At 38.2% G+C, this 23,633-nt stretch overlaps 1 protein-coding gene and 1 pseudogene across 9 annotated transcripts in view; both read right to left on the bottom strand.

The window, feature by feature from the left end:
- ST18 (ST18 C2H2C-type zinc finger transcription factor) overlaps positions 1–23,633 on the bottom strand; it is a 290,499-nt gene that overhangs the window by 60,591 nt on the left and 206,275 nt on the right. For 7 of the 9 annotated variants that reach the window (XM_072734747.1, XM_072734745.1, XM_026011271.2 and 4 more), the window contains one exon: positions 5,665–5,864. In XM_072734747.1, coding sequence (XP_072590848.1) covers positions 5,665–5,864 — 200 coding nt within the window. Of the gene's footprint in view, positions 1–5,664; positions 5,865–6,269; positions 6,375–23,633 lie in introns of those variants that run through there. The other 2 variants (XM_072734748.1, XM_072734752.1) reach the window with 1 other exon arrangement.
- On the bottom strand, positions 20,368–20,494 carry LOC112932548 (U4 spliceosomal RNA; annotated as a pseudogene).

The raw sequence follows: 23,633 nt of genomic DNA, 5'->3' as shown, positions 1-23,633 counted from the left end.
ATACCCACATAAAAGTGTGTGAATTATATATATATGTTATATATATATAATACACACACACAGATATATATATAGTGATAGCCTACCCAAGCCTGTCCCAATGCAAACACAACAATTAAGGGTGCAGCTTTGCTAGTTGACCTACTCCTGGTTTAGCATACAAGGTAGTATGGGGAGCGAGACACCCAGAACACACGCGGCTGTGAAATGCAGCAGACAACTAAGGAATGGTCCCCTGATATTCACTAAGACTAAAAAAAAAAAAAAAATGGAGAGAGGGAGAGAGAGAGAGAAGAAAGAAGAAGCAGGACCATTTCTGTGTCTCTGAAGGCTGAGTGGGGGATGGGCAACACAAAATAATAAGCCCCTTAAAGACTGTGAAAGACACAAGTGAAGTGCATTCTGTGCTAATAAACATCTTTGGAGGGAAGAAAAGGACAGCCATCCCATGTGATGGCTGCAGGAGAGGGTGTCTGTGCAGAAGACAATGTGCCTTTTTTAGTCTCATTTAATTTTTTATAAACATTGTCTCTGACAAGGACACTCAAAAATACATCTCCATCATCTTCCTTTCTGGTAATTATCTCCCTAAATCAACACTGGACTGCCAGGATCAAGTAAATATTGCCATAGTAACTAAAAGCATTTTTGGATGAAGGGAAGAATTTAGTCACAACACTAGCCCCTTTAAATAATGCTGATTATAGGGTGCAGTCTTTTGTTGGGATCTATTCAACATAAACTGAAAAATTTAACATTTTACTTCCTAGAAAATAAGCTGGATAAACAAGCACATCATATTTGATAGGATGGTCGATTCCCTTCTGAATTCATATCAGAGGAATTCCAGGTTTAAATAATATATTAAACATAGTCTAAAATGCAAATGAAGTTTTTCTCAATATCACAGTTGGCTATTAGGAGAAAGTGTAAAGGGTTATGATAATTTTAAAGTATTATGAACTACAGAAAACAAATAAAAAGCATTTTCAGTGAATATGCTCAATTCATTGAACTATTCTCTCACTCCACTTAACTACCCACATGTGTACAATAATGATTTATAGACATTATACCTAATTATGCATATTTGGGCTGTGTTAGAGTGCTAACAAAAGCTCTAGAAAGCAACAATTACCTCTGTTGCTTAGCTACATAGTTTAAAATATTCCTATTAAGTGCAGATCACCAGAGAGGCGGGAGTGACAAAAACGCACATGTGCACGACAATGCGTTTCACTGTGCTGCTGCCAACTGCTAGCATTTTGGGTCATTTCCAGTTTACATAATTGTTTGGTTCAACTGTTTGTTATATGCTAAAAGAAAATATTTATTAATTATTCTTCAGAAAGAGAGGAGTCCTGCCGATAGAGGTGCCTACGTGTATCACACGCGATGGTTTCCAGGGATGTTCCACAAATTTGCAAACCAACTTTCCATACACCCACCCCTCTCTGGCTTTCACTATCATTATTAAAAAAAAAAAAAAAAAAAAGTTGAGTTAGCTTTTGAACCTGACAGATCTGTGACGAGGTTCTTTTTTCTCTTTGCTTTGTAATGGGCTGCCTACCTTTTTACATTAGTGTGTTTTTATTTTCATCGGTGGCCCAGTGATTCATTCACTGACATACCTTTGTCAGTGAAATAACTAACCTGGTTTTGATTCTGGGCTTGTAAGCTCAAGTCTGTGCAAACCTCAAGGCATCCTTGACCTTTCTGAACCCCATGTCCTCACTCACAGATAGGCACACTGCAGAGTCTACATGGGAACACGCACAAAGCAGGTGCCACACAACAGGTGTTCAGTAAATGATGGCTGTCTTCTCCCTTCCCCAGATACAACTTCAGATGACAGTAACAGCAGAGAATACATGGGACCGGGACCCTCCACACAAATAAGATGAAACTGATCCCTGAGAACAGGCACAGTCCCCAGTGTGAAAGAGACTGAACCAGTTTAGCACCCACGTCACATATGCTATGGAATTGCTATTCTGAAGGTAATTACCTTCAGAAACTGGAGTTTCAATGCACAATGCACAACATGGAGGGAAAACCTCTATGATTTTGAGGTCCAGAGACTGGTGCTGAGCTGCTGACCCAGCAACACCTGCCTGTGTGACCTTGGGGCAGGCCTGCATCTCTTGAGTCCTGGGTCCTCATCTTTTAAATGAGGAAGATCCAGTGACATCCTAGAACAATAAACTGTTATGTTCCTGGCATGGTATTCCTTACTGCACTTAATCTTTACAGTAACAACAAGAAAGAGACTTTCTACTCCATTTTATAGAAGGGAAACTATTTCCTAAAGGGCTAGGAGATCAAGATCACAGCTAGCCAGTGGTGGAGGGGGTGGGGGTGGAGGGGCTGAGATCCAGACCCAGGGCCAAGGTTTCCTGACCCTATGCCCATCCTTCTGCACAAAGCTATCCCAGATTCCACAGCCCAGGAAGGTCATATGTCTCTACTGATGTTTACAAAACACAGCAACCCTTAGAAGAAACGGTTCAGAATACTAATAATAGTCTATTATTTTCCCAAGTTCAGATACTTTCAAGAGTGAAATTATAAAAAGATACTAAAATGCAATTGTCAGTTGACTTTCAATCAAAATCAATGACTCTTAAATTATAAATAAAATATGCAAAAATGAATAAACAGCAATAACAAGACAAAAACTAACAGGTAACCACACCTTGGCTTTCTCAGTACAACAGTGTAGGTCAGACAATTCCTAAGGCACACTCCCCTGGAGCAGTCAGAGTTGGAGTTTACCTAGCACACCCCTTCCTCCTCCTGAAAACATTTCAAAGTGTGGACCAGGAGAAGAGGCTGGAGCTGGATGACACCTTCTATAACATAGAGTAAAATAATAAATGTTTTTGCTGGATATGAAAAAGTTCATATTTATTTATTTGCTTAAAACCGAAGTCTCTACTCCAAGGGGTCTGGTAATCCTAGAAAGTATATGCTAATGGATTCCCACATTATGTATCAGCTGTTCTGCTCAAAACAACTTCAAAAATTCCTCTGAAAATCACAAGTTTTGAGTTTGACTCCTTTAATATAACTGGATTTTATTACAATTGGATTTTAGTTCTGCTTCTGAAACTATCAAAATTACTTGTATAGACAAACTAGTTTTCCAGGTCTCTTGAATATGTAAATCTTGCTGGGAATAAAAGCACTAGAAAAAATGAATTTATCTTTCAAAGTTCTAAAACCAGTGTGGCTTATCCCTTACTTGTGTTTTGTTGAGAGATGCGTTAAAATGATCATCTCAGCCCCTAGAGTTCCTATAATTGTGACAGATATCCCTGAGTCAAGAGCATGAGCCTAGAAACTGAGGAGGGACTCCATACATTTGGCTAATCTCACTTCTCGGTAACCCGTCTTTTCCTTGTCTGTGTTGGGAAAGCCTGAGCTTGTCCTACCTTCTGCTAGTACTTTGCAAGCTTGTATTCTGTTTGCCCCAGTGAAGAAGGTGTTATCTGTGTGTTTTTGTCTACTTTCTCTTCTATCACCATTAATACCCACCTGCAGCTCTTTGAAAAACAGCTACTTAAGGGTATGAGACATAGTTTTGCCATTAAATGAATTCAACTGCCCTATCTACTTTCTAAAGGTAGTCAGAGCATGGATGATTGGATTATGGAGCACGGTTAGCTGGGAAATAATTATTTTGCTTATCCTTCAATTGTGTCCTAATTATCTTCTTTTCAACACCTACAAGCTGCATTACCTTAAGCATTAAATCTCTTTGGTCTTCAATGATCTCATCTGTAAAATTGGGACCATAATCATGCATACCTCATGTCATTGTTGGGTGGATTAAATGATATAATTTATGTGCCTGGAATATATTAAGAATTCAAAAATAATGGCCACTACCACTATAATTTCAGCATATTCATTATTAGCAGTGCTTCCAGGGCTAAATATAAAAATAGATAACATTTGTGAACCTGCAAATAGATGTCCATCAGTGTTTGTAACTGAATGTTTCACTGAGTACATCTTGACAGTATATTTTCTTGGTTGATATTAAGCATCTACGATCATCACACGACTAACATAAAAGGCAGGAGGTCCAAAAAAAAAAAAAAAAGGCAGGAGGTCCAGTGGACAGATACAGTCCTTGTCCTTAAGGCATTACAAGAATGTGTTGGTGTAAAAAGATGCCCATATAAAAAAATACCTGGTGAATTAATGTCAACCAGATGAATTATGCCTCAAGCCTAACCACATCAATTCAAGGACCTTCCCTAATACTATATTCAAACTGCAATTTTCATAAATCCACAAAAATGACCAGCTCAAGGAAACAAAAACAGTCAAGGATGATTATAATTTACAGATAAGCTTTAAGCCATATGGTAAATTCAGAAAAGCCAGGACATTTGCTTAAACACTGTCAAATCAGCATACAACTTTGTTTTCACTACAGAATCTCAACTTACTTGCAAGCCAAGATTACTGAAGATCTAATGGTTGGGCTCTGACATTTGTGTTCAGTCAGTGAGTATGCTTTTGTATCTTTTCTAGTAATTCCTATTGCTGTTACTCTAATTCTGTCTATAATAGATATTTATAATCTAAGAGCTCTTTGCCTTTGGTTTATTCTTTATACTTCTTTTCAAATAACATCTTATTTAGTATGTTTTAATTCCTTAAAAAGTCACATTCAGAAAATAACTATTTCATAGAATAGATGTACAGCTCATTTCATTTTTCTAATCAGTCCAGCTTTTGATTTCCATTTTTTTCATAAATTTTTTAGATATTTCGCATATCCTTCAATTTCAGTCTCATGCACAAAGTAGTCGGTGATGGTCCAACTCCTGGAGGCACTATGACTACCATGAACCTAATAGGAGTAACTGTAGACTGGGGAGAAACACATCCTAAAATTTCAAAGTAGTAACTACATATCACGTAGCATGCAAACAGTATTTCATGAGTGAGTGAAGAATCGAATTCATGAAATATAATGTGTGCCTAAAGGTAATCGAAAATCATTTGTCTCAGAACTAATGGGCACAGTGATGCATTTTCTATAACACATCATTTTCCTACTGAACAAGACACTAGGGTGCCAACTCAGGTCCCTTCTGCTAAGTCCATTTCTATAAGCATTTATATTAAAAATGGTGAAAAGATTAAGGTCACAAGCCATCTGCATTAGTCTGTGTTGCAATTATCAATTATATTTTTTTGGGGGGGGCAAATAACACTCTGTTTATAAAACAAAAAATCAAATGCCTTATTTATATATGTCATACCTGAGATACCTTAAGCTTAAATATATCCTTTCATTTTTAGGGGTTCTTTCAGGGATAGACATCCATCCTATTAGGGAGTCAAGGTACTCTTTAACTTTAAGGCTTAGTATCTTTCATTTTCTTCAAAAAGAGGCACAGTCCAATTCTGTGCTTTTGAAAATGAACTCAGGCAAGGACTCTCTCCACAGCTTATATTTAGACTCTCTGCAGTTACTGATTTAAAAAAAAAATTGGTTCTTGGGAAATGGATGCTGAGTGAAATAAATGTTTGATTTTGCTTCCAAATGAGAATTTGCTTCTACGGCACACGGACTATATATCCTAAAGACCGAGGATTTGGTGTCAGGAAGTAGATAAAGTTTGTGCCACACCCGCTTGCTACCTGTGGCAGTGTGATCACTGGCTTCTGCGAAGCCATCTTCCTCCTCCGCCTGGGTCCTGTCATCACATTCTTCTCTGCAGTCCAGGTTCGGGCTGTAGTGTCGGGGCTTCATTAGCAGGGATTTTCTCTTGTTGACTGGGACGCCCAAAGCCTGCTCTGCAGCTCTCCTCTTCTTTGCCATGGAGCAATCATATGCAGCACTGCAGTGATTGAGGCAAATTAAGAACATGGAGACTTTACTGCTACTTGTCATTTGATTTCCATGAAGTATAACCCAAAGCCTGTGGACCTAGGACTAAAGGTTTAGGGTGAGTTGTTGGCACTAACGGAAACAGCCCATCCATTGAATCTACTGAACTGTGTGGATTCTATTTTACTGCCTATCAGAAGAGTTAAAAAAAAAAATTCATCCTTAATCCTGAGTAAGCATATGTTAATCTGTGCTTTGCTTGGCACTACATTAAATACCCAGGGAGGGATGAAACAAGATTTGCACTGGTTTGCTAATCCTAAGAAACAGCTAATGTGAAAAATATACCACCAGACACAAAAACACGTGTCCAGTATGGGTAAATCACAAGGTTTTACAAATAGTTGTTTGCTACCCAAACTGCTTATCTCTGCCACAGTTGCACATCAAACTTGAGATGCCACATCCTGAGCTTTGACCTGAAAAAGAAAAGCATAAAAGGAGGGGCAAGCTGGGAACATTATGTCAGCCCGTATCTAGTCACACACACACACACACACACACACACACACACACACACACAATTAAAAAGGTGAAAAGATGCTACCTGGCATCCTGTCTTCTGATTCTCACACATTTGGCACACAGAACAAACAAATAAAAGGAGTAAAAATAAGATTGGATTTCATAAAAATGGACAACAGTTTATCCTTACTCCTGTCCTCATATGATTTTATTTGGAAATACTCCTGAGGGCGGCCTTTTCAAAGCAGATTTCCTACATAGAGCTCACTCAGAATTAATGCAGATCCTGAAGTTAAGACAAATATTCTCTTGGCAAGATCCAGGGAGACCAGAGGGTTTGGCCCACAGTGAATCTGTGAGAGATATTTATTAAAATGCCCTTTGAAGAAAAATGCAAGAGCTTTAGATGCAAAAATGCAAACTAGAGAATCTTAGACTCAGTATTTGAGATATTACTTACTCTATCACATGCAAAAAAAATGATTGGATACTCAGTAATATTATCAAACAGACAAAGGTCTTAAATTATCCTCTTGGATATATTAATGCAAAGATGGTGACCTGTTCCTAAAAATTGATTATAGTTGTTCAAGAATTCTTGAACTTAGGGACACCTGGCTTCCATGAAAGGGTGATGAAACAAGAAAATGTTAGATGCTGATCATGGAGCCTCCTGATCCCCATAGAAGTTATTGACATTCATCGAGGGTCAGGCTAGTTTAAGAGTGGTGAGCACTGCACATTTCCTTGATCACATTGATGGCTACTGCCTATAGCCCATACAATCCCAATAAAAGTTTATAAATGAAATGGACATTAAAAAAGTATACAGGACTTTTAATATGAAATGGAAATACTTTTAAACTAAAAAGAGAACATAAAAGTCCATTCAATAAATACACTGGATAATAAAATAGATCATTTCCATTAACCATCAGGAGCAGGGATGCCTGGGTGGCTTTGTGGTTGAGCATCTGCCTTCAGTCCAGGGCCTGATTCTGGAGACTGGGGATCGAGTCCCACGTTAGGCTCCCTGCATGGAGCCTGCTTCTCCCTCTGCCTGTGTCTCTGCCTCTCTCTCTCTCTCTCTCTCTCTCTCTCCCTCTCTCTCTCTTTCTCTCTCTGTGTGTGTGTGTGTGTGTCTCATGAATAAATACACAAAATCCTTTAAAAAAAAAAAGAATTCTTGAACTTAGAACAGTAGATTAAAAAAGCTTCATAGGGAAAAGAAAGGGCTATTCTTTCCAGGAAAAAAAAAAAAAAGAATCTGGAAGGAGAGAAAATCCTAGAGGTTAGAAATCTCTCAAAAAAGATTAAAAAGTGAATAATTTAAAATTCTCCTGAGGAAGAGAATAGTGAAGTTCCCAAATAAACTAATTTCCCTTTGCAAAATCTCTCTGGTGAGCCCAAATTTAAAGTGACTCTGTATAGAAGATGGAACAAAAGAGAATATAACCAGATGACTATGGGAGGAAAAACCTGCCTTTATATGAAGACTATAGACAGTGGAGACTTACATGGCCTACATATGCTGGTTTGTCAAGGAAAAGTCTACAACATGCAGTTCTGATGTATTGGGAGAAGGCATAAAGAAGCAGAGCTACCCTTATGCTAGTTTTCTTTGTGAAGGAGAAGACTGATCTTGGAAGGAAGAGGGACAGAGAAATATATCAAAAAGGATACATTTCCTAGGTATGTGAGGAGAGTTTAAGGAGTTCCCCAAACTAGTTAAAGTCTTCTGAATCCAGTGAACTTCCATCAAAAATACTCAGAAAATATACAAGACCACTAAACTATTATCTCAAACCATGATGAGAGGCTCCTGGCAAATATCATTTAGGTATTAAACAGGGAAGAAAAGTAGATTCTAAAAACCAATTTAAACATACACTCGTACTGGGAAAGAGACCAAGAAAGTTTATCAAAACAAAGATATCAGTACCAGGGAACACTAACCAATAAGACCTTGGTGATGACTAGTTAACAAAGAACTGGTCAGTCAGAAAAATGTCATTTCTTTCTTTGATGTTTGATGAATGAGACTGAACATTTACTACCCATAAGACCCTTACAAACTTTGTCTTGTTAAGATTGTTATCAAAGTTTATTTACAAAGACAAATATCAGGCAGCCCGGGTGGCTCAGTGGTTTAGCGCCGCCTTCAGCCCAGGGCATGATCCCGGAGACCTGGGATCAAATCCCACATCAGGCTCCCTGCATGGAGCCTGCTTCTCCCTCTGCCTGTGTCTGTGCCTCTCTGTATCTCTCATGAATAAATAAATAAAAATCTTAAAAGAAAATCAAGTATCATTCTCAAAATCATATATGATAATCAGTGGGGCTGATATTTGAATCCTAGGCTATTGGACCCCAAAGCTCATGCTCTCTCCTAAGTGTTGCCACATTAAAACAAATTTCCATATGTATTTAACACCTGGGTGAAGTCAGACCTGGATCAACCAGCCACCTCTTTAACTGGAAGGAAGCTGCCTGTCACAGGGCTCTTTGCCCAGTGATTGAGGTGCAGATAAATAGGACACTCATCAGATCTGGAGATGATACTGAGTTTCAGCAAGGGAATGATGTTGCAAATCTAATTAAGCTCCCTCCCCCAAATGTCCATAGTCTGGAGTAGTAGAGTGAACTTAATGAGATGACATGTAATGGTAGTAAAAATCAAGTTCAGTGTTTAGGTCCAAATAATAACTGTGCAAGGATGAAGGGGATATGTAAGATTTTATCAAAAGTACAAATTTAGCTTAAAATAAATTATTGTTATTTGATTCGATGTATAAAGTTCCTTAAGTTATATTATCTGTGTAATCTGGGAAAAATAATTGAATTTTTTGGAACACCAAATTCCTTATCCTTGGATACAAGTAATTTCTACATCACATGTTGTGGATAGAGAAGATAACATCTGTCCTGGTAGTGGCTAAAATAGGTTAAGATAGAACTGTTCAGACTCCCAGGTCAGTGCTCCTGGGACTCCACCATTATCAGGCTAATGCTGAGACAATGCAACATCACAAACTCTCCCAAGCACACTGTACAGATTTATGCCTGCTTGTATGTCCATAAATGCTTTCTAATTTTTTACATATTATTTACATTTATATAAATTACATGATATTTACACATAGCATTTGCTTTAAATCTGACATTCTCTGCATTTCTCCATTGCAAAGTAGCCATGGTCCAGGAAGCATTTGGAGCTAAAATGAAAGGCTTTATAATAAATATTACCCTTTGTGTGTGCATGGAAAATGGTCCCTTTTCCTAGTTTTCCCTAAGGGCACACTATTTTGGCTTTATTGTGACACTTCACTGTGACACTGCAATGAGGGAAAGCCATGCTTTACATGTCACTGAAAGAAATGCCACAAAATGCTAACATATCTTCTCAAGGTTGCCAGAAATAATTTCCACTGGGTTGTGTTTTCCCATCTGTGAAGCTCTGAAATGTTAAGGAAATAAATGAGCTCTATTATCTATATTTTTCTAGTAGATGAGAAAGAAAGAGAAAAAATACACTCAGCCCTGCATTTATTGTTCTATTCAATCAAACTGTTGCTTTAAACATCCTGAGTCCTCCAGGGAACTTTATCAATGCACCAAATACCTTTCAACACCATATTTCATATCTGTGGCTTTGATTTTATTAAAATATCTTTGAAAGATCTGTATTTTTACTTGAGAGAAAATTTTGGTTATGTATTTGAGAAATGTTTCCATTTAGAAACTCAGATTCTAATTGGAAACAGTATTCCCTCTGATGACAACATATGGTGAAATTTTACTCAAAACAATGATTGAGAAACACAGCATTTAGATAACATTAATGATAGACCCAGTGCTGGAAGTAGGTTTAGAAGTCATTTTTTTTTTTTTTTTAGATTTCAAAAAAAGAATACAACAAATTAGGGAACTATGAATCCCCAAAATCTGTCCAATAAACACTGGGATCTACAGTTTTCCAGTTTATTTTCCACAGTAATAAATTCTCAATGCAAGTTACAAGAAGACATGTAACAAATTTAAAAATGCAGGTTTCGCAATATATATATTCTTAGTACACTCTCCCAAAAGAATAAAATAGAAAAAACAATGAAAACTATGAATCTCTAAGCCTAAGGAAACTATATGCTCCATTTCTGTGGAATATTCATAGTGGGTATTAAAAACAGATATCTTTTAATTAGGAAGAATACCACAGGCTTATAGAAAGGAACCAAGAAGTATGAATTTGAATTAAGATGACTGGCAGAAAAAAAACAAAGGTATAATGATTTAAAAAGAAAAAAACTTAAACTATTATTATTTTCAGACATGATTTTATTTGAAGAAAATCCAAAAGATTCTACAGATAAAACATTAAAAGAAAGAAGCAAATATAATCAAGTCATTAAAAATTATTTGAACTTCTGTAAACCATCAATAAAAAATTAGAAAAATATTTTTAAAATAAAACCGTTTATAATGCACAGAAATATAAATGCTTAGGAATAAATCTAACAAAAGATATATAAAACTTACACAGACATTTAAAGAGAATTAAAGAACTGAATAGAGAAATATAAGAAGTGTATAGAATAAAAGATTCAGTATTGCAAGATTTCAATTCTCCCCAAATTTATATTAGATCCAACACAATCTCAAACAAAACTCCAAGAACAATTTTTTTTTAGAAATTAACCACTTAATTCTAAAATTTGTATGAAAATAAAAAGAATTAAGAATAGTATAAACCATCTTGAAGAAAACAACAAAGTTGAAAGACTTTATAGTTGTGAATGTCAAAGTTCATCATAAACCTATTGTACTTGACATAGGGTGCTGTGCAAGCATAAACAAATAGATCAATTAAACAGAATAGATGTTCCATCCACTGGGTCTAGAAATAGGCTCACACATATATGGTCAATTTTTGACAACGATGTCATTGAGAAAAGGGTTGTTTCTTCAACGAATGGCCCTGAGTCAACTGGATAGCTATCTGAAAAAAAAAATGTTTTGACTTCTACCTTATAGTATATACAATAAATAATTCCAGAAGAATTATGGATTTAAAAGACTAACAAGACAGTAGAAAAAGCAAGCTACTGAGTGGGAGAAGGTATTTGCAATTTATCTTTATTTTTAAAAATTTATATACAGAATGTAAAAAGAATTATTGCAAATAAATAAGAAAATGGCAATCAATTTAAAAAGTGGGCGAAAGATGTGGGTAGGCACTTACAAAAGAACTGATAAACAAAATGAAAAGGTGTTTAGACTCAAAACCACATAAATGCAAAAATATATATTGGCTTCTTGGCTAATAAATTGATAACCATACGTGGAATCCTCTAAAACTTCTTCCTACGCATCACCAAAATAGTAAATCCAAAATCTTATATTCTAGAAGGAATAGTAACTATTACTGCTCTCTCTAAACTTAGATGATGTATGTAATTTTTTCATTAAATTTACCAGAGCAGGCTCTAATAAGAATGTTCCAGAGGAGGGGCAAGACGGCGGAAGAGTAGGGTCCCCAGTCACCTGTCCCCACCAAATTACCTAGATAACCTTCAAATCATCCTGAAAATCTACGAGTTCGGCCTGAGATTTAAAGAGAGAACAGCTGGAAAGAGTTCAAGCTTCTGGGGCAGCCCTGGTGGCGCAGTGGATTGGCTCCGCCTGCAGCCTGGGGTGTGATCCTGGAGACCCTGGATCGAGTCCCACATCAGGCTCCCTGCATGGAGCCTGCTTCTCCCTCAGCCTGTGTCTCTGCGCCTCTCTCTCTGTGTCTATGAATAAATAAATTAAAAATCTTTAAAAAAAAAAAACAGTTCACGGTTCTTTCAAGGTAGGAAGACGGGGAAAAAGAAATAAAGACACAAAAGGCCTCCAAGGGGGAGGGGCCCCGAGGAGCCGGGCTGAGGCCGGGGCGAGTGTCCCCAGGACAGGAGAGCCCCGTCCCGGAGGAGCAGGAGCTGCACCAACCTTCCCCGCGGAAAGGGGCTCGCAGGGAGGTGGAGCAGGACCCAGGAGGGCGGGGATGCCCTCGGGCTCCCGGGGACACTAACAGGCACTTGCACCCCGGGACAGGCAGAGGCCGGGAGGGCCCAGGACAGCGAGGACGCTCCTGCCCAGAGCTGAGCAGATCAGCGGCCCAGCCCCGGAGCCCCCAGGCTCTGCAGACAGAGAGACCCGGAGCTACTGCGGGGGCTGACTCTAGGGCTGCAGAGCTGGCCCCGCCACTGCGGTTATTCCTCCTGGGGCCTCACGGGGTGAACAACCCCCACTGAGCCCTGCACCAGGCAGGGGCGGAGCAGCTCCCCCAAGTGCTAACACCTGAGAATCAGCACAGCAGGCCCCTCCCCCAGAAGACCAGCTGGACGGACCAGTTCCAGGGGAAGTCAAGGGACTTAAAGTACACAGAATCAGAGGATACTCCCCCGTGGGTTTTTTTTTTTTTTTCGCTTTTTGATTTCTGTTTGCTTCCCCCACCCTTTTCTTCCCTTTCTTTCATTTTCTCTCTTTTTCTTCTCTCTTCTTTCTTTTTTCTTTTTTCTTTTTTTCTTTTTTTTCCTTCTTTCTCTCCTCTCTTTTTCTCCTTTTCCCAATACAACTTGTTTTTGGCCACTCTGCACTAAGCAAAATGACTAGAAGGAAAACCTCACCTCAAAAGAAAGAATCAGAATCAGTCCTCTCTCCCACAGAGTTACAAAATCTGGATTACAATTCAATGTCAGAAAGCCAATTCAGAAGCACTATTATACAGCTCCTGGTGGCTCCAGAAAAAACCATAAAGGACTCAAGAGACTTCATGACTGCAGAATTTAGATCTAATCAGGCAGAAATTAAAAATCAATTGAATGAGATGCAATCCAAACTAGAGGTCCTAACAAGGAGGGTTAACAAGGTGAAAGAACGAGTGAGTGACATAGAAGACAAGTTGATGGCAAAGAGGGAAACTGAGGAAAAAAGAGACAATTAAAAGACCATGAAGATAGACTAAGGGAAATAAATGACAGCCTGAGGAAGAAAAACCTACATTTAATTGGGGTTCCCGAGGGCACAGAAAGGGACAGAGGGCCAGAATATGTATTTGAACTAATCATAGCTGAAAACTTTCCTAATCTGGGAAGGGAAACAGGCATTCAGATCCAGGAAATAGAGAGATCCCCCCCCCCCAAAATCAATAAAAACCATTCAACACGTTGACATTTAATAGTGAAGCTTGCAAATTGCAAAGATAAAGAGAAGATCCTTAAAGCAGCAAGAGACAAGAAATCCCTGACTTTTATGGGGAGGAGTATTAGGGTAACAGCAGACCTCTCCACAGAGACCTGGCAGGCCAGAAAGGGCTGGCAGGATATATTCAGGGTCCTAAATGAGAAGAACCTGCAACCAAGAATACTTTATCCAGCAAGGCTCTCATTCAGAATGGAAGGAGAGATAAAGAGCTTCCAAGACAGGCAGGAACTGAAAGAATATGTAACCTCCAAACCAGCTCTGCAAGAAATTGTAAGGGGGGGCTCTTAACAAGAAGTTCAGTGGGAAAATCCACAAAAACAAGGACTGAATAGATATCATGATGACCCTAAACTCCTATCTTTCAATAGTAACTCTGAACGTGAACGGGCTTAATGACCCCATCAAAAGGCGCAGGGTTTCAGACTGGATAAAAAAGCAGGACCCATCTATTTGCTGTCTCCAAGAGACTCATTTTAGACAGGACACCTACAGCCTGAAAATAAAAGGTTGGAGAACCATTTACCATTAAAATGGTCCTCAAAAGAAAGCAGGGGTAGTCATCCTTATATCAGATAAACTAAAATTTACCCTGAAGACTGTAGTGAGAGATGAAGAGAGACACTATATCATACTTAAAGGATCTATCCAAACAGAGGACTTAACAATCCTCAATATATATGCCCTGAATGTGGGAGCTGCAAATATATCAATCAATTAATAACCAAAGTGAAGAAATACTTAGATAATAATACACTTTTACTTGGTGACTTCAATCTAGCTCTTTCTATACTCGCTAGGTCTTCTAAGCACAACATCTCCAAAGAAACGAGAGCTTTAAATGATACACTGGACCAGATGGATTTAACAGATATCTACAGAACTTTACATCCAAACTCAACTGAATACACATTCTTCTCAAGTGCACATAGAACCTTCTCCAGAATAGACCACATACTGGGTCACAAATCAGGTCTGAACTGATACCAATAGAGCAGGATAGTCCCCTGCATATTCTCAGACCATAATGCCTTGAAATTAGAACTAAATCACAACAAGAAGTTTGGAAGGACCTCAAACACTTGGAGGTTAAGGACCATCCTGCTAAAAGATGAAAAGGTCAACTAGGATATTAAGGAAGAATTAAAAGGATTCATGGAAACTAATGAGAATGAAGATACAACCGTTCAAAATATTTGGGATGCAGCAAAAGCAGTCCTGAGGGGGAAATACATCACAATACAAGCATCCATTCAAAAACTGGAAAGAACTCAAATACAAAAGCTAACCTTATACCTAAAGGAGCTAGAGACAAAACAGCAAATAGATCCTACACACAGCAGAAGAGGAGAGTTAATAAAGATCGAGCAGAACTTTAAATCGAGACCAGAAGAACCATGGAACAGATCAATAGAACCAGGATTTGGTTCTTTGAAAGAATTAATAAGATACATAAACCATTAGCCAGCCTTATTAAAAAGAAGAGAGAGAAGACTCAAATTAATAAAATCATGAATGAGAAAGGAGAGATCACTACCAACACCAAGGAAATACAAACGATTTTAAAAACATTATGAACAGCTATACACCAATAAATTAGGAAATTCTAGAAGAAATGGACGCATTCCTGGAAAGCCACAAACTACCAAAACTGGAACAGGAAGAAATAGAAAACCTGGACAGGCCAATAACCAGGGAGGAAATTGAAGCAGTCATCAAAAACCTCCCAAGACACAAGAGTCTAGGGCCAGATGGCTTCCCAGGGGAATTCTATCAAACGTTTAAAGAAGAAATCATACCTATTCTACTAAAGCTGTTTGGAAAGATAGAAAGAAATGGAGTACTTCCAAATTCGTTCTATGAGGCCAGCATCACCTTAATTCCAAAACCAGACAAAGATCCCACCAAAAAGGAGAATTACAGACCAATATCTCTGATGAACATGGATGCAAAATTCTCAACAAGATACTAGCCAATAGGATCCAACAGTACATGAAGAAAATTATTCACCATGACCAAGTAGGATTTATCCCCAGGACGCAAGGCTAGTTCAACACTCGTAAAACAATCAGTGTGATTCATCATATCAGCAAGAGAAAAACCAAGAACCATATGATCCTCTCATTAGATGCAGAGAAAGCATTTGACAAAATACAGCATCCATTCCTGATCAAAACTCTTCAGAGTGTAGGGATAGAGGGAACATTCCTCAGTATCTTAAAAGCCATCTATGAAAAGCCCACAGCAAATATCATTCTCAGTGGGGAAGCACTGGGAGCCTTTCCCCTAAGATCAGGAACAAGACAGGGATGTCCACTCTCACCACTGCTATTCGACATGTACTGGAAGTCCTCGCCTCAGCAATCAGACAACAAAAAGACATTAAAGGCATTCAAATTGGCAAAGAAGAAGTCAAACTCTCCCTCTTTGCTGATGACATGATTCTCTACATAGAAAACCCAAAAGGCTCCACCCCAAGATTGCTAGAACTCAAACAGCAATTTGGCAGTGTGGCAGGATACAAAACCAATGCCCAGAAATCAGTGGCATTTCTATACACTAACAATGAGAGTGAAGAAAGAGAAATTAAGGAGTCAATCCCATTTACAATTGCACCCAAAAGCATAAGATACCTAGGAATAAACCTAACCAAAGAGGTAAAGGATCTATACCCTAAAAACTATAGAACACATCTGAAAGAAATTGAGGAGGACACAAAGAGATGGAAAAATATTCCATGCTCATGGATTGGCAGAATTAATATTGTGAAAATGTCAATGTTACCCAGGGCAATTTACACGTTTAATGCAAACCCTATCAAAATACCATGGACTTTCTTCAGAGAGTTAGAACAAATTATTTTAAGATTTGTGTGGAATCAGAAAAGACCCCGAATAGCCAGGGGAGTTTTAAAAAAGAAAACCATAGCTGGGGGCATCACAATGCCAGATTTCAGGTTGTACTACAAAGCCGTGGTCATCAAGACAGTGTGGTACTGACACAAAAACAGACACATAGATCAATGGAACAGAATAGAGAACCCCCAAGTGGACCCTGAACTTTATGGTCAACTAATATTCGATAAAGGAGGAAAGACTCTCCACTGGAAGAAAGACAGTCTCTTCAATAAATGGTGCTGGGGAAATTGGACATCCACATGCAGAAGAATGAATCCGGACCACTCTCTTGCACCAGACACAAAGATAAACTCGAAATGGATGAAAGATCTAAATGTGAGACAAGATTCCATCAAAATCCTAGAGGAGAACACAGGCAACACCCTTTTTGAACTTGGCCACAGTAACTTCTTGCAAGATACATCCAGGAAGGCAAAAGAAACAAAAGCAAAAAGGAACTATTGGGATTTCATCAAGATAAGAAGCTTCTGCACAGCAAAGGATACAGTCAACAAAACTAAAAGACAACCTACAGAATGGGAGAGGATATTTGCAAATGACATATCAGATAAAGGGCTAGTTTCTAAGATCTATGAAGAACTTATTAAACTCAACAGCAAAGAAACAAACAATCCAATCATGAAATGGGCCAAAGACATGAAGAGAAATCTCACAGAGGAAGACATGGACATGGCCAACATGCACATGAGAAAATGCTCCGCATCACTTGCCATCAGGGAAATACAAATCAAAACCACCATGAGATCCCACCTCACACCAGTGAGAATGGGGAACATTAACAAGGCAGGAAACCACAAATGTTGGAGAGGATGTGGAGAAAAGGGAACCCTCTTACACTGTGGGTGGGAACGTGAACTGGTGCAGCCACTCTGGAAAACTGTGTGGAGGTTCCTCAAAGAGTTAACAATAGACCTGCCCTACGTCCCAGCAATTGCACTGCTGGGGATTTACCCCAAAGATACAGATGCAGTGAAACGCCGGGACACCTGCACCCCGATGTCTCTAGCAGCAATGTCCACAATAGTCAAACTGTGGAAGGAGCCTCGGTGTCCATCGAAAGATGATGGATAAAGAAGATGTGGTCTCTGTATACAATGGAATATTCCTCAGCCATTAGAAACGACAAATACCCCCCATTTGCTTCGATGTGGATGGAACTGGAGGGTATTATGCTGAGTGAAATAAGTCAATTGGAGAAGGACAAACATTATATGGTCTCATTCATTTGGGGAATATAAATAATAGTGAAAGGTAATAGAAGGGAAGGGAGAAGAAATGTGTGGGGAATATCAGAAAGGGAGACAGAACATAAAGACTCCTAACTCTGGGGAACGAACTAGGGGTTGTGGAAGGGGGGAGGGCGGGGGTTGGGTGTGAATGGGTGATGGGCACTGAGGGGGGCACTTGACGGGATGAGCACTGGGTGTTATTCTGTATGTTGGCAAATTGAACACCAATAAAAATAAATTTATTAAAAAATAAATAAAGAAACATTTAAAAAAAAGAATGTGCATGGTAATTAATAGTAGACCACCACAGACTCAAAAAATAGTTCTAACACAGCAGCTAGCCGGAATATTTGCCATGTCAGTCACTGACATGGCAAATATGTTCTATCCCGTCTCTATCAGAGAGCAGAACCAAGACCAGCCCAGCATTCCAATGATAAGGAAAAGTGGAGATCTAAAGTCTTGCTAAAGACTGCACATTCTGCTGCCCTTGATCACAATGCAGCCTAAATAATCTAGACATTCCACAAAATATCACACTGGTAAATTATGTTGATGACACCATACTAACAAGAATAAGTAATCAGAAGCAGCAAGTACTTTGGAAGTTTTGGCAAGACATCTGTGTTCTAGAGGATGTAAGATAAACCAACAAAAATTCAGTGGCACACCGTATTAGTGAAGTTTTCTGGGGATCAGTGGACTGGAGCATTCTGGATATTACCATTTATAATAAAGGACAAATTATTGCATCTCACACTTTCCACCACTGAGATGGAGGCACAATGCCAGATTAGCCTCTTTAGATTTTTAGGGCAGCATATTCCCCACTTGGGAATAGTATCTGGACCCATGCATTGAGTGACAAGAGGTGTGGAAAGCTTTGAAAGGGCTGCAGAGCTGACCCAAGCTACACTGAGGATAGTCTTGTTGGTTGGATATAAAACCCAATAGAGCCTATGGGATGTTTAGAGGTACCCGTGTGAAAAGTAAAACATATTAATGGAGTTTATGGCAAGATAATGGAAGAATCACGGACTTCTGGAGCAAAGTCATGACATTGCAGCAAAGAATTTTAAATTACTTGAAAAGCAGCTCTAGCAGAGATCAAATCTCTGACCTTGAGACCAGAGCTGGCCATCATGAACCTGTTTCTGTTAATCTACCAAGTCATGATGTCAAGTAGGCCTGGAAGTAATCCATCATAAAATGAAAGGTCCAATATTAGGCTGAAGCAAGTCTACAGGAAACAAGCAAGATGAATGAGTAGAACTCCATGACATCCACCACTATGGTGGCAGTACCTCACCCCCAGCTGCCACAGATGAACCTGAATAGCAAATACAAAGAAAGAAAAAGAATTAACTTGATTTATAAGTGAGTTAGCAAAGCATCTGAGTGCAATTTGAGAATAGGCTTCAGGTCACCACTTAAGAGTGGCTCTCAAAGGGATGGAGTAAAGAAATCTCCCCAGTGGGCAGAGCTACCGGGCAGGGCAGCAATGTAACCGGTCCTCCATTTTGCATGAAGAGAGAAATGGCCAAGGTAAGAAAATATATGCACCCACAGGCAAAGAGAATAGTTTAGGTAGTCAGGTGGGGACAGAAAGGAATGGTTTAGCTGGAAGATCAGCGACAAGAGGGTCTGAGGAAGAGGTATGTGGGTGGACTTATGAAAGTCAGGGTGAAATGTGAAGGCCTTTGTCTTGCATGATCACACCCACCACAGAACACTCACCAAAGCATTAAACCATCATCCAGATAGAATGGCCTGATCAGAAGTTAGCCAGCCTCTGTCTCCAGCCATCATATGCTGTTGCAATGGAGTCATTGATGGAGTAGACTCAAGGGTAGGGAATGAGGCATTGAACAGACCCAAAATATGGATTCCCACTAAGACTGATTTAGCTACTCTCACAGTCCAGTCTGTCATCAAAGGAAAGAAATGGCATACACACAATATGGCACCATCCTTTGAGGTGACCCAACCAACCACTAGGCTCTTTTTATTCTGGAAGGGGTAGTAATTCAACTTGACTGGAATTAACACATCTTATGGATATGGATTTGCTTTTCTTGCCTTTAGAGCCTCAGGTAGTGCCACACTATCCGAGGGCTTACAGAGCATCTGTTCTACCAACAAGAAATTGTCGTACATCTCACTGGACCAAGAGATCTTGTTAGGAAGATGACTATGGGAACAAAATAATTGGATACACTGTCATTATCACTTCCACACATTGCAGAAATTTCTGGCCTGATGAAGTGATACAATGGATTCTTAAAGGCATAGTTGAGATGCTACCTTTGGAGGTAATACCCTGCCAAGATGAAACCATACGGCATTTGTTTTTCTCTTGCTTCTGACTTATTTCACTTAGCATAACACCCTCCAGGTCCATCCATATTGTTATAAATACAAGATTTCATCTTTTTTATGGATGAGTAGCATTCCATCGAGTGTGTGCATGCATGTGTGCATGACATCATCTTTATCCACTCATTCATGGCTAGATAACTTTGTTTCCGTATCTTGGCTACTGTGAATAGTGTTGCAAAGAACAGAGAGGTGCATATATCTTTTTGAATTAGTGTTTTTATTTTCTTAAAATAGGTAACCAGAAGTGGAATTGTTGGATCATATGGTAATTCTATTTTTAGTTTTTCAATTAGCAATAATCGCACCTCGGATAAACCTCATTGGCTACGATACTGCCACGGCGCAAAGCTTATTTTTAGTTTTTTGAGGAATCTCATTTCTGTTTTCTGTAGGGGGTCCACCAATTTACATTCTCACAAACAGTGCACAAGTCTAACTTTTTCCGCACCTCCTCATCAACACTCGTTATTTCTTTGTTGTTGTTGTTATTTCTTATCTTTTTTATAATAGCCATCCTGACAGGTGTGAGATGATATCTCATTGTGGTTTTGGTTTTATTTCCCTGATGATTAATGATGTTGAGCATCCTTTAATATGTTTCTTGGCCAACTATATATCTTTGGAAACATGTCTATTCAGATCTCGGCCCATTTTTAAATTGGATTGATGTGTTTTGTTGTTGTTCCTGTGATTGAGTGGCATGAATTCTCTATATCTTTTGGATATTAATCCCTTAGCGGACACACGATTGGCAAATATCTTCTCTCACTGAATAGGTTGCCTTTATGTTGGCTTGATGATTTCCTTCACTGCACAGAAGTTTTTTAGTTTGATGTAGTGCTATTTGTTTATTTTGCTTTTGTTGACATTGCCTTTGGAGTCAGATCCAAAAATATTGCCAAAAGCAATGCCAAGGAGCTAACTGCCTATGTTTTCTTCTAGGAATTTTGTGGGTTTGGGTCCTATATTCAAGGCCTTAAACCATTTTTTAGTTAATGTGTATGGTACAAGATAGTGATAGTTTCATTTTTTGGCATGTGGCTGTCCAGTTTATTCAACACCAAGTATTGAAGAGACAGTCCTTTCTCCATCGTATATTATTAAGCAATTATTATTGCTTCCTTTGTCACTAATTAACTCACCATATATGTACAGGTTTATTTTTGGCCTCTCCATTCTGTTTCACAGATGAATGTTTCTGTTTTTATGCCAATATCATAATGTTTTGATTACTATAGCTTTGTAATATAGTTTGAAATCAGGTTGTGTGATGCCTTCAGCATTGTTTTTCTTCAAGATTGCTTTGACTCTTCAGGATGTTTTGTGGTTTCATACAGATTTTAGGATTTTTTTCTATTTCTGTGAAAAATGTCATTGGAATTTTGAGAGGGATTGCATTGAATCTGTAAAGTGCTTCAGGCCATGTGGATTTTTTAACAATATTAATTCTTGCAATCCATGAGCATGGGATATCTTTCCATTTACTTATGTCTTCTTCAATTTACTTCATCAATGTCTTGTAGTTTTAAAGTACAGGTGTTTTCATCTCCTTGATTAAATTCAGCCTTAGATATTTTTAAAATGCAATTGTAAGTAAGAATGTTTTTTAAAAATTTCTCTTTCTGATAATTTGTTGTTAGTGTATAAAAACACAACAGATTTTTATATATTGATTTAATATTCGGCAACTTTCCTGAATTTATCAGTTCTAAGTTTTTTAAATGAAGGTTTTAGAAAGGTTTTCTATGTATAGTATTATGTGATCTGAAAATAGTGATAGTTTAACATCTTCCTACCAATTTGGATGGTTTTAGTTTATTTTTCTTGTTTGATTGCTGTGGCTAAGATTTCCAGTACTATGTTGAATAAAAGTGGTGAAAGTGGGCACCTTGCCCTACTCCTGATCTTAGAGGACAAGTTCTCAGTTTTTCACCATTGAGTATGTTGTTATTTGTGTACTTGTCATATATGGCCTTTATTACATTGAAGTACATTCCTTCTATACCTGCTTTGTTGAGCATTTTTAGCATAAATGTATGTGTTTTCTCAAATGCTTTTCTGCATTGATTGAGATGATCATAAGATTTTTTTTATCCTTCATTTTGTTAATGTAGGATATCACATTGATTTATATATGGGTGGAGAACCATCCTTGAGTCCCTGAAATATATCCCACTTGATCACACTGTACAATCTTTTTTATGTATTGATGAATTCAGTTTGCTAATATATTTGTTGAGGATTTTTGCATCTGTGTTCATCAGGGATTTTAGACTATAATTTTCTTTTTTTGTGTGTTTTGTCCTTGTCCACTTCTTTGTAACCAGGCAATTCTGACTTTGTAAAATGAGTTTGGAAATACTCCCTACTCTTCAATGTTTTGGATAATTTGGGAAGGATAACTATTGAATCTTCTTTGAATATTTGGTAAAATTCACCAGTTAAGCCACCTGGTACTGGACTTTTGTTTGTTGGGAGGTTTTTTATTACCACTTCAATATCCTTAATAATTGGTCTGTTCAGATTTCCTATTTTTTTATGACTCAGTCTCAGAAGATTTTGTGTTTCTAAGAATTTATTGATTTCTTCTAGTTTGTCATTTTTTGGCATATAATTGCTCACAGTAGTCTCTTACGATCCTTTGTATTTCTTTGGTATCAGTTGTAACTTTCCATTTTTCATTTCTGATATTAATTTGAGCCCTCTCTTTTTTTCTTAGTGAGTCTCACTAAGAGTTTATCAATCTTGTTTCTCTTTTCAAAGAACCAGCTCTCGGGTTCACTGATCTTTTCTATTCCATTTATTTCTGCTCTTATCTTTATTATTTCCTTCCATCTTTTCATTAACTTTGGACTTCATTTGTTTCTTTTCTTTCCAGTTCACTTAGTTTCAAGTAAATTGTTTATTTGAGATTTTAGGTGTAAAGTTGGATTTTTTGAGATTTTTCTTGTTTCCTGAGGTAGGCCTGAAGTGCAATGAATTTCCATCTTAAAACTGCTTTTGTTCTTCCCAAAGGTTTTGGTATGTTGTATTTTCATTTTCATTGTCTCAGGTTTTTATTGTTAATTTCTCCTTTGATTTCTTCATTGACCCATTGGTTGTCCAGTAGCATGTTGTTTAATCTTCACGTATTTGTGATTTTTTTCCCAGTTTGTTTTCTGTGATTGATTTCCAGTTTCACACCATTGTGGTATGAAAAGATGCTTGATGTGATTTCAATCTTCTTAAATTTATTTGGACTTGTTTTGTGGCCTAACATATGATCGATCCTGGAGAATGTTCCATATGCCCTTGAGAAGAATGTGTCTTCTGCTGCTTTTGGATGGAATGTTCTGTTTAGTCCATCTGGTCTAATGTGTCAATGCTTCCTTCCTGGTCTTCTGTCTGGATGATTTATCTGTTGATGTACATAGGTGTTAGCATCCTCTAATACTGCTGTATCACCATTGATTTCTCCTTTGATGTCTGTTAATATCTGCTTTGCATAAT

This window comes from Vulpes vulpes, chromosome 13, assembly GCF_048418805.1.
Source record: "Vulpes vulpes isolate BD-2025 chromosome 13, VulVul3, whole genome shotgun sequence".
Lineage (NCBI taxonomy): Eukaryota > Metazoa > Chordata > Mammalia > Carnivora > Canidae > Vulpes > Vulpes vulpes.
Note: the sequence above shows the minus strand (reverse complement) of the source record. Positions and strands in the feature narration are given on the sequence as shown.